This window comes from Triticum aestivum, chromosome 4D (assembly GCF_018294505.1).
Source record: "Triticum aestivum cultivar Chinese Spring chromosome 4D, IWGSC CS RefSeq v2.1, whole genome shotgun sequence".
Taxonomy (NCBI): Eukaryota; Viridiplantae; Streptophyta; class Magnoliopsida; order Poales; family Poaceae; genus Triticum; species Triticum aestivum.
In genome coordinates, this window is record NC_057805.1 from 8,029,155 (window position 1) to 8,041,589 (window position 12,435).

At 41.6% G+C, this 12,435-nt stretch overlaps 1 protein-coding gene across 1 annotated transcript; it reads right to left on the reverse strand.

Annotated features, from left to right (window-relative positions):
- Positions 1-6,960: 6,960 nt before the first annotated feature.
- On the reverse strand, positions 6,961-12,427 carry LOC123095661 (uncharacterized). The gene is made up of 2 exons (XM_044517198.1): positions 11,908-12,427; positions 6,961-7,943 (listed from the first exon to the last, which is right to left on the reverse strand). The coding sequence occupies exons 1-2, from the start codon at positions 12,164-12,166 to the stop codon at positions 7,801-7,803; spliced, it is 402 nt and encodes a 133-aa protein (XP_044373133.1). The 5' UTR covers positions 12,167-12,427; the 3' UTR covers positions 6,961-7,800.
- Positions 12,428-12,435: the final 8 nt, after the last annotated feature.

The window sequence follows — 12,435 nt, forward strand, 5'->3', positions numbered from 1 at the left end:
AAAAAAATATGCGCTTTCTGTTTTTTTTTCTTTCGCGAGAGTCACGGTTTTGTTTTCGCGAGAGGCACGGTTGTGCTTTCGCGAGACTCACGGCCGTGCCACTCGGAAAAGGAAAACAACGCGTTTTCTGTTTTTTTCTGTCATGAGAGTCACGGTTTTGCTTTCACGAGAGGCACGGTTGTGATTTCGCGAGAGGCACGGGCGTGCCTTTTTCGGAAAGGGAAAAAACCATGCTCCCGGTTCGGTTTTTCCGTCCGGTTTTTTCGTGAAAAAAAAGTTCGTCAAACCTATCAACATGGGATCTAGTTTTGAAGATGTCGACGCGAGTAATCCAATGATGAAAACGGTTCGAGATTTGGACGCACGGTTTAAGAGATAAAACGTTTTGAATAAACGGATCTACGAAAAAAGAGAAAACTCCTAGATTGCGACAAGTGGCGCGCTGCATTTGCGCCACCTGAGAAGGTGGAGTGTTCTTTGCAACGAGTACTCCTTAATTAGTGATTTCGTTGTTTTATTCAATTTTTAAGCGTCCTCCTGTTAGCTTGTTGGGCCATGCCCAGGTTTGCAACCGCGTGAGCGTCGGGGAGCACAAGTGGCGCTTTTTTGTAGGGCTAGATTTGGAGCTAAACGGCTGTGTTGGATCTCTCCTAGGCACGTCCGACGTATAAGTGCTAGTTTTGTGTAGGATAAGTACAATTTTAAAATTTTCTTATGCCTTTTCTTTTTTCATTTATATTATATTTCACAATGTTTCAAAGACATATATTTGGTATATTTATTTTTAATTTACAATTTGTAGAAGTGTTTCTTTTATTAAAAATGCCCATCAGGTATTAAGAAATGTTCGGTGTGTATTTAATAATGCTTATTATGTATTTAACATTGTTCCTCTAAATTAGGGAAATGTTTGCTGCGTATTGAGAAGCTGTTCGTTGTGATTTCAAACATGGTCGTCTGTATAAGAATCATAAGATATTCAAAAAGTTTTTATATTGTACATTAAAAATGTCCATACAGTAATTCTTCTTCTTTTTATCATGTATTACCATTTTTCATTATTTTCTACAAAATTATGTAGTTAAAAAGTGTTTGCACAGTTAAAAATGTTCATGTAACTTTTGGAAGTGTATTCCTGCAAAATTTTAATATTGTCCACAGATTTATTTATTTTTTATATATTTAAAATGTTTGCATATTTATAAATGCTTATGTATTTCTCAAACTAAAAAAAAATACTTTTCAGAAAATGTTCATGTTGTTCATAAAAATGTTCACATGGCTAAAAAGCCTTTATATAGCTCTAGTAAAGTTAGTGTATTTTACCCCAGATAATGAAAAAAACTAAAATTTAAAAATGGGAAAGTAATATGGAAAAACAAAAAGTAGTATAAATGCAAAAGAATATATAAAAAGGAAACAGACACAAAGAAAAGAAAAACAAAGAAAAAGCATAAAAGCATAAAAAACAGGCGAATCCAAACATCGAAAACCCATATATGGGCAACCCGATCCCGAAATAGCCAATGGTCCTTGGGTCTCCTTGCACCCGAATTGATTTTTAAAAATAATATAAATATGGTAAAAAATCTAAACGTTTTTTTTGTAATAAACATGAGTTTGCGTAATACTGATGTGAAAAGTTTCATGAACAAATGACTAGCGTGGCTTTCTGGATGAAAAAAAAAATCAATACTATATAAAAAGTTACTATTCACAATTTGTTTTCCCAAGGATACCACGATAGTCATTCCTCCGTGAAACTTTCACACAAGTATTACGCTAGAACCGGAGGCAGACCCGAGTCAAGGTAATTCTCCTTTGAAACACTTTGGTAGCATGTTTGTCACATTTTTTAGAAAGTTTGGATTCTTTTGATTTTTTTTTGTTCAATTCATTTGTATTTGCCCTCATGTTTCAAAGATCCGCGTCACGACAAACCCAGGGGAAATAAACTTAAGCAGGATGAAAACCACCAGGAGCTACCGCGCCTAGCCCAGAGTGCTCGCTATACATCGTAATAAATCTTGTGAAAGGAAAAAGCACCAGAGAGACAAACACAGACCTCTCTATACTACAAAAAAGCATATCTTGACAGGGACTTGTTTCCCGTATAGTAAACTCGTGTCTTGTCTGATATGTGCACGACCTACTTGTGTCCTTGGAAAAAAACATAACTGCTTGTGTAATTGTTAGTACACCCGGGGACCTAAAAAATACATGAGAAAAAGTAGACACATAATTACTTTCGCATCTAAAATATTCACCCCGCCTAGTCCCTGTCTTGGTGGCGTGTCTAGCTTCGTCTGTGGATCTAGCTTCTGACATTAAGTCCGACGGATTTGTCTTTGTGGATTTGTTTGGATCTGATCTTATTCGTTTACATTCGTGTGTCTTCAGGTTGGATCCTTTCAATCTACGTTAATCTTCAACGGTGGTTGTTGATGTTTTGGTGCGCTAGTCCTATGGGGACTTAACACGATGACTTTCCGACTGTCTATTACAACAAGTTTTGTCCGACTCCGGCGAGGGAGGGGCGATGACGGCGACACATCTTCAGCTTGCTTCGGTGCTTGTAGTCGTCGATATGTGGTCCATGAATCTGTATGTAATTTTTATTATTTTTGGTGTTCGTTGTACTACCAAGATTGAAGATGAATAGATCGGACCCACAAAAAGAAAGAAGATGGATAGATAGAAATTTTTCTTGAAACTAAAATAAAATACCCATAAAGGTTTTTTTGTCATCTTGACTACATAAAGCCTGAAGGCAAAAGGTATCACGGTGTAACCAAATGGAGCAATTGAGGTTTGTCTTGTACATGCACCTTATGCTAGCTAGCTAGTGCACCGCATTATTCCAATATTAATTAGGGAAACACGTCACCTGAAGAGTGCATAATTGACAACCACCAGTGATAATAGGAAAGTGGCGACTATATCAACTGTTCCTACGAATTCTTACTTTTAAGATATCTTTTTGTTATCTCATTACTTGTACTATGTCGCGCTTACGTTGGTATGTCGATGGCAGGGGTAGCCCACTTGTGAGTGGGTAAAGCTAATCATGGCGAACTACCACTCCTAACAATTCATAAAATGGCTCTAACCGTACCTGTTTTCCTTTCTTCAAAACTCATGAAAGAAATGTCAAGTACTCCTTTATTTCTTTAGCCACTTTCCCCACAACCTGGAGATAATTCATGTTTATTCACAATGTCATGACCGGAGAGAGCTTTCTATGACCATGCCATCACCGCTGCACCCTAGCGTACTATAAAGTACTCCCTCCGTTTTTATTTAGTCCGCATATTAGCTTTGGTCAAAGTCAAGCTTTGTAAACTTTGACCAAGTATATATACAAAAAATATTAACATATACAATAACTAATCAATACCATTATATTTATTATTGAATGTACTTTAACATCATATAGATTTGTTATGGTAAGTGTTTATATTGTTTTCTATAAACTTAGTCAAACTTTACGAAGTTTGACTTCAGTCAACTCTAATATGCAGAGTAAATAAAAACGGAGGGAGTATATTTTACAAAAAATCATAGCTGATAGCTACAACCTTAGATGTTTGCGATAAATCTGCTGAGCTAAGAAGTTTTGGAACCCCGACCAGACCTTCGGTGTTTAACCAGACGAAGGAGGGGATGATGCCAAGTCATCTTGCCCCTTACGCCCTCAGTGACACACATGCTATAATGTGTGGGACAAAGGGTCACGACCTCATGAGGTTAGGCTAACTTCAAAAACTTGTTCCTAGTTTAGATTGCAGGCTGCAACTCTCCTGAAAGAAGCAAGAACCGCTAGTAATAGATGGTCAATCATATGACGGTTAATCCATTCCTAGGCCTTGAAACCAACTAAACCGGGAAAGTTGAAGCGGAAATGCAATTCTCGGATGAGCTAAGAAGTTGTCCGGACCATTCCAAGTTGGCTTAGTTGTATATGATGTTTATACGCTAGGGTTAGTCATATCGCAATGTTTTTCGGTTGGTTGCATGGGTTGCACAAAATGTACTTTTAAAGATAAAGAACACACAATTCACTACACTCCCCACAAATCGTTTTCACCTTTTCAGCCAACGCAAGACACAATTATATCAAATGCCACACTAAGCAAGTGGGCTCTTCCTAAAGATGCTGCGCCCATGGAGCATAATTAGCATGTTCGCTGTCATGCATGTAGTGCAGCCAATAACAATACAAGTAACAACAAAAAGAAAAGAGAGTAAAAGATCACTAGAACGAGCACGGAAATGTCTCCATCAGATCAATGTGCGCAACTATGCTTGCAATCACGGCATGCGATTCAATAATTGATTTACTTCTCATTGCCCCCTCCCCCTATTTTGATAGGCCAAATATTTTAATTTCGTGCGAGGATCATTGCCGGATCAAGGTATCAGGGGTTACACTCATCAACCAATCCTAATTATTTATCTGGCTACTAATCAAAGATTATTTCATCAAGTTACCAATCGGAAGAGTGCCGGGGGTTTTCAACTCTAGTTTCAGTGGATTTGACGAGATACACTGATGGTCATGCATATTTTTGCATGTATACATTATTCAGACATAGACATGACACTTCATCAGTTTCGCAATATCTGATCATGACCCAAAGTCTCTGTTTCAAAATATTTTTTCATCTGTTCAAACTTAGATTTGCTGTTTTCTTGGTATGTACATTTGACCGACACACACATGATGTTTGTAATGGGTATACTTTACAATTTGAAATGAGAAAATTTGTGAGAAGATAGATCAATCGACTTGTATCTGCCGTCTTGTAGATATCTATCTTTTTGGAAATTTATGTTACGCCCAAAAGTTTTTTCTTTTGAGTTAAATTCGAGTAGGTCAATAGTTTGAAGTGTGCATTTTACAAATACTAAACCAAAAGGTTAGCCTTTTTCATCTCCGTCTAAAGATTTGTGATGTCAAATTTGCATTCAAAATTGCTTTGAACAACACATTCAAAATGTGTTAAGGCTGTCTCGTTCTTAGGTGGAAAACTAACGTCTCACCGCGATGACTAGTCCTGTAAATAGAAAAAAAATCGGAATGACTGTGCACACGACACTTTTCTGCCTGATGGTACACACAGCACTCTAATCAGTGGTTGTGAGCCGCATACATACTCTGATGAATGGCTACTACAGCTCGTTGGACATCCATCGGGCATAAAACGTCGTGCATCAAGCATTGCTCAAAAAAGAAAATCTTGTGCCTGTTAAAGAAAAAAATAGCCCTGCACGTCGAGCACACTGTCAAAGTAATAATGACAACAACAAATTAACGGTGAAAGAATAGAGGCACGGGCGAAACGTTGCCCTTTGTGATGAAGGCACCTCGTGACAGCAAAGGAGGGGCTATATAATTACAGTACGAACTGACCAGCCTCGGAATCTTACCGGACGGCCACAATTTGCATAGCGCGCTGTGTACAGAGCACGTGAAGCATGCTGTAAACTTGTTGAGGATAATTTTTTTAACACAGTACATATGCAAGCACTCATACATGTAAACGCACACACGCATACTTCACATCTATATAAGCACCTTCAAGAGACTGAGCCGACATATTATCTTGAGATTTATGAAGTCATCGTAGGCGTCTCATCGTCGACGAGAACGCCTCCTTTCACTGAAAGCGCATCGCCGGAAATCCAGAAATAATACGAGCATCAGGACTTAAACCCTGATGGATTGGGATACCACTGTCCCTCTAACCATCCAATCACAGGTTGGTTCGCTTGTCGAGGATAATTAGACACGACCACATGCACGCGTGAGAGCAGAATTGACGTGGGTGTGACAACGACTGATGCGTATATTATCAAGCGTTTACTTTCGTGTTGGATCATCCGGACAAAAATGACGCGTCGCTTTACCCCAAAAGATCGGTCGATTCGACGGTCTGGTTGGCTGATGCCTACAGGTGACATCCAATAATGGAGTTACTGATGTGTCTATGTGTCTTAACTAGTACCCCTCTGTCCCAAAATAAGTGATTCAATTTTGTATTAGCTTTAGTATAAAGTTAGTATAAAGTTGAGTCCCTTATTTTGGCACGGAGGGAGTAGATGATATCTCTTCCTAAAAAAAGGAACCGGATCCTGTAACATACACAAGGGATGTTAGAGAAGCTACAGTACCCTAACTTTTCTTCTATTAATCCATACAATTAAGGCTAAAATAACTTAACTTATTTTTTAAATTACATATCTAGTATGTACATTCATAGTAATTACATACAAACAAGTTGATGGTGAGATAAAATTAATTTTGGATTTTTTATATCTACAATAATTATCAAAAGTAAATAGCATGCTAATAGTCCCTAACATTCCTTCTTCATTTTACACTGGACGAGCACTGTAGCACCGTGACTTCCCTTCTCTAAGTTAGAGGATCCGGCTAAAAAAAAAACTAGATGATATCTCTTTCCTAAAAAAAAAACTTGATGATATCTCACTTCCCAAAAAAACTAGATGATATCTCAGCTTCCCTCAAAAGAAAAAAAAAACTAGATGATATCACTTACATTGTTGCATGAATGAATTGCGCACTACTAGAAATCCACATTCTTACCCTAGGTAAAATACAAAAAACCATAGGGAAAGACTTTACCTACAGCTCACCCTAGGTAAAGAACCCTAGGTGTAGTATAGTCGGGAAAGACCTCTTCCCCTAGGGTGCATGTAGCAAGCCCTAGGGAAACTCTCTTTACCTAGGGGCACTAGCCCTAGGGAAAGAATGTGGGGTCCATATGAATTGTGCCACCCCAAAACATCCCCTATAATTCTTTCCCTACTGGATGCCCGAATAATACCCTAAGGGCATATTTATATATTCCATATACAAATACGCAATTCAAATTTAATTTTGTATCCAACATAATTCAAATAATTAAAATCAGAGCCATAATTCAAATTTATAAATTGCAGCCAAAATTCATCATATTATCAATGAACACATACACAAGATTCGTGGTCAGTTTAGGGCCAGAATTCAAAAAATAAGCTATTGCTAATTTGCTACAACCAGCACTGCCGGTAAGGTGAAGTTTCTGCCACTACAAAAGAACTGTAACATGTTATCTGTACACACACTGTAGAAGATGGTCTTCAAGTGTCAAGCCCTGCCCAAGAGATTGGCTTCCCGAGAGGTGTGACAAATTGAGTGAGGAAGTTATAGATGCCATGAAAAGAAATCGAACATCCCTGCAGCACCGGTGCTAGGCTCCGGAGTCAAAGCTTGGAAGAAGCATCACAGTTACATTATGGTCCTGAAATTAGTGATGACAAATAGTTTAGCACTTAGTTGTGAGTAAAGGTATTTAGCAACTGCAATTAGAGGCAAAACACATGGAAGTTTCAGATTGATTAGTTTAACTTTGTACTACTACCACTTGGCACCATTATAACAGGAAAACATGTGTGACAGACATACTGAAAGTATTCCTTGTGTACTACTACTACTTGGCACCATCATAACAGGAAAACATGTGTGACAGATATACTGAAAGTATTCCTTGTGTAATATATGCCAGATTTTTTTTTTCAAAAAGGGGGATCTCCCCGGCCTCTGCATCAGAATGATGCATACGGCCATCTTATTAACGAAATAAAAGGTTCCAACAAGGTTCCAAAGTCTCCGACTGAAAAGTAATAAAAAGACAGCTCACATAGAGCTAAAGAGGCTGGACACACAGACTAGCCAAGATAAGGCGCCACAACCGGCTGGCTAAAGATAAATAGGTAAACTAATTGCCTATCCTATTACATGACCGCCATCCAAACCGGTTGAAGATATCCCGAGCTACCATCTCCCAGCGGATAGATCCAGTAACCAAATGCTCCCTGGCCTCCATCGGAGTGAGTAGCGACCATGAACGGATCACGGCCGTGGCTCGGAAAATAACCTGCAAAAAGTGAATACGTGATATTATGTTAAAAACCAAATCATTTCTGCAAGTCCAGATAGTCCACAACAAAGCGCAAACTCCAACACGAATATGTCTCGCTAATTCAGGCTCAATCCCAGTGAGCCATGTCCCAAATAACGTAGTGACAGAATTCGGTGGAGCAATATTAAAAGCAATGTGAACCGTCCGCCAAAGAACTCTGGCAAACGGGCAATCAAAAAAGAGATGTTTGATCGTCTCGTCCCGATCACAGAAGCTACACCTCGTAGGTCCTGTCCAATTACGCTTAATCAAGTTATCCTTGGTTAAAATAACCTGTTTATGGACAAACCACATAAACACTTTTATTTTCAAAGGAACTTTGACAGCCCAAACATGCTTGGAGGTAGGAATGGAGCTCGAACTAATTACATCAATATACATTGATTTAACCGTGAATACTCCAGACGTAGTCAGTTTCCAGCGTAATTCATCGGGTTGTTGAGAAAGATGGACATCCATTAGTCTCCGAACTAGACGGAGCCAATCTTCCCAACGATTGCCCACTAACGACCTTCTGAACTGAATATTAAGGGGGATGGATTGAAACACCGTAGCAACGAACACCTCACGTCGTTGAACAATGCGATATAAAGACGGATATTGAATGGCCAAGGGTGTCTCGCCGAGCCAAGTATCCTCCCAGAATCGTGTACTAGCGCCGTTGCCAATAACAACCTTTGTCCTATTAAACATAGATTGTTTGACTTTCATCAGACCTTTCCAGAAAGGCGAGTCAGTTGGCCTGACTATGGCCTGGGACAAGGGCTTTGTCTGTAGGTACTTGCTGCGAAGGATTTGGGCCCACATGGCATTAGTCTCAAAAGAAAGCTTCCACAGCCACTTGCTAAGAAGGCATCTGTTCTTAACTTCAAGATTCTCAATACCAAGACCCCCTTGGTCTTTCGGTCTACAGATGATATCCCATTTTGCAAGTCTGTATTTTCTTTTTAGCTCATCACCCTGCCAAAAGAAACGTGATCGATAAAAGTCCAGTCTTTTCCTAACACCAACTGGGACTTGAAAGAACGATAAGAGAAACATAGGCATACTCGTGAGCACCGAATTAATCAGAATTAATCGGCCTCCATATGACATGAGCTTGCCCTTCCAGCAACTCAGTTTCTTCTCAAACCGGTCTTCGATGCACTTCCATTCTCTATTGGTCAGCTTTCGATGGTGGATTGGAATACCTAGGTAAGAGAAAGGTAAATCTCCCAAGTCGCACCCAAACAATTGCCTATAAGCCTCCTGTTCGTCTTTGGCTCTACCAAAGCAGAACAACTCGCTCTTATGAAAGTTAATCTTTAACCCGGTCAATTGTTCGAAAAGGCATAACACCAGCTTCATATTTCTCGCCTTGGCCAGGTCATGCTCCATAAAGATGATTGTATCATCAGCGTACTGAAGGATGGATACACCTCCATCAACCAGATGAGGTACCAAGCCACCCACTTGACCATTCTCCTTAGCCCTTCCTATCAAGATGGCTAACATATCAACCACAATGTTAAACAGGATAGGGGACATCGGATCTCCTTGTCTTAGGCCTTTATGTGTCTGGAAGTAATGACCAATATCGTCATTCACTCTAATTCCCACACTCCCTTTTTGCGTAAATGATTCAACCTGGCGTCGCCAGGCTTCATCAAAACCTTTCATACGCAATGCCTGTTGGAGAAATGGCCATTTGACCTTATCGTACGCTTTCTCGAAATCCACCTTAAAAATGACACCATCTAACTTCTTGGAATGGATTTCATGGAGCGTTTCATGAAGGACGACCACCCCTTCGAGGATGTTTCTGTCCGGCATGAAAGCAGTTTGGGAGTGCTGCACCACAGAATGCGCAATCCGTGTGAGCCTATTAGTCCCGACCTTGGTGAATATTTTAAAACTAACATTGAGAAGGCAGATCGACCTGAACTGCTCAATTCTCACAGCATCCGTCTTCTTAGGAAGCAGTGTGATAGTTCCAAAATTCAAGTGAAATAATTGAAGCTGTCCAGAGAACAGATCATGAAACATAGGTAGCAAATCCCCCTTAATAATATGCCAGCACTTCTTGTAGAACTCCACCGGAAATCCATCCGGTCCGGGAGCCTTATTATTTTTCAACTGTGCTATAGCATCAAACACCCCCTTTTCCGAAAACGGGGCAACCAGAATATCATTTTCAGCAGCCGAAAGTTGAGGCACATCCTCAGTTCTGGACTCATCGAGAGATACACAATTATCCTCCGGAGGTCCAAATAACTGCCTATAATACTCGGTTATATATGTTTTTAGGTTATCCTGTCCTACAATAGTGCCCTCATCTTGTTCAAGTTGGAATATTCTCTTCTTTCTGTGCTTACCATTAGCAATCATATGAAAGAATTGAGTATTCGCGTCCCCTTGGACCACTTTGCGAACCTTAGCCCGCAAAGCCCACTTCAATTCTTCTTCGCGGAGAAGTTCTTTCAACCTCTTCTCTGCTTCAGTTTTAACCTGGAGCTCAGCAGGCATCAAAATCGTGGATTCTGCCTTAACGTCCAGATTCTGTATAAGAGAGAGGAGCCTGTCCTTCTCAATCTTATACACCCCACTAAGGTGCTTAGCCCAACCCCGTAAGAAGCTTCTCAAACTCCTAATCTTATTTTGCCAACGCTCAACCGCGGTCCTACCTCCAACACCCTTCGCCCATTCCCTAGCGATGAGGTCTAGGAACCCTTCGTGTTCGAACCAGGCCATCTCAAAAGAAAAGGTGTTTTTGTTCCCTACGTGGTTCGGCTCCCCTGAGTCAACGAACAGGGGTGTGTGATCGGAAAACCCCCGTGAAAGAGCTTGAACCGTCACAAGCGGGAACTTCTGTTCCCACTCCACACTCGCAAGAACGCGATCAAGCTTTTCGTAAGTCGGGTTGGGCAAAGAGTTTGCCCAGGTAAACTTTCTACCAGAAAGCTCTATCTCCCTCAGATCCAAGCTTTCAATAATAGTATTGAACATGAACGACCACCTGCCGTCAAAGTTATCATTATTCTTCTCTTCTCTCCTCCTAATGATGTTGAAATCACCCCCTACTAAGATGGGAAGCTGCTCGGACCCACAAATCCGAACAAGATCCGCCAAAAATTCCGGTTTAAGCTCGGGCTGTGCAACACCATAAACCGCCACCAACGCCCAGTTGAAACCATCAACCTTAGACCTCACTCGAAACTTAACCGCGAAGTCGCCCATCACTACACTACGGACTTCAAGCGAATCGCATCTCACACCCAGCAAGATACCACCCGATCTTCCTCGCGGAGGGAGGCAATGCCAATCAAAATCAACACCACCCGCAAGAGAGGAAAGGAACTGGGGCGCAAAGTTGTCCCTACCAGTTTCCGATAGAGCAATAAAATCTAAACAATGCTCCAGAGATGCCTCAGCAAGAAACCTTCATTTAGCCAAGTCTTTCAGACCTCTGCTATTCCAAAAGATTCCTTTCATCACTCATCATGAAATTTTTTAGTAGTCCGAATCCTAGCACTCCTACGAACTGCAGAATCGGGGTAAATTTTCCGTTTCCACTTACGCTTGGGTTTACTAGGTCCTGACTCCCGATCCTCATAACCGGGCTCAGCGGAAGAAACAACTGCATTTTCTATGGGCATATCATCGTCCTCAGACTCATGATTGGATGGTGCTAGATCCACACACATATTATCGAGCACTCTAACCCCTAATGCATCAATCTCATTATCATTCATGGGTTTAACCGCAGCAAGATTACGAATAGTTTCTAAGGCACGCTCCGCCTCCAAATCTAACAAATCATTCACCGAATTGGAAATCTCACTATCTGTAGCCCCGAGTGAAACTCCTAATTGGTTTGCATTATTTATAATTTCCTCATTAGAAAAATGCAGTAAAGAATTAGATATGTTGACGGACATACCAGTAGAGATCGCAGCATCATGAAGCTTGGCCGCCCTCATAGCGCACCTCTGCTGCATGTCATCAACCTCCGGAAGCTCCTGAATGCGAGCACTCATCCGCCTCCCCGTCGAGGTCGGGTCCGGGATCCCGTCAAAAGCAACGACCTCCTCCCTAGTAACACCTCGCGCTGACACCCACGAAGGGTCAACCAAGGATACCGGAAGAGGCGGCTGCGGGCTCCCATACCCCTCGGACAAGTACCCCAATCCGGGACCCATAGCAATGGGTACACTGGGAGGAGGCTCGGATCTCCTGACCGCCGACGAGGAAGGAGGAGTCAGGGCCGCCTGCCCCAAACCCCCCTCCCCCAACGCCACAAAAGGCGCGGGCGCCGCCACAGCCGAAGGAGAAGCGGTCCACCTGACCGCCGACGAGGAAAGAGGAGTCAGGGCCGCCTGCCCCACACCCCCTCCCCCAACGCCACAGAAGGCGCGGGCGCCGCCACAACCGAAGGAGATGTGGTCCTCCTGACCGCCGGCCAGGAAGG

What these genes read in the sequence shown, in the direction of transcription:
- LOC123095661 (XM_044517198.1), bottom strand. Translation starts at nt 12,166, where the DNA reads ATGGGTCCCGGATTGGGGTACTTGTCCGAGGGGTATGGGAGCCCGCAG. An exon ending in TGATGCTGCGATCTCTACTG is followed by an intron (nt 7,944 to 11,907) that starts GTATGTCCGTCA and finishes CACTTTTTGCAG; the next exon opens with GTTATTTTCCGAGCCACGGC.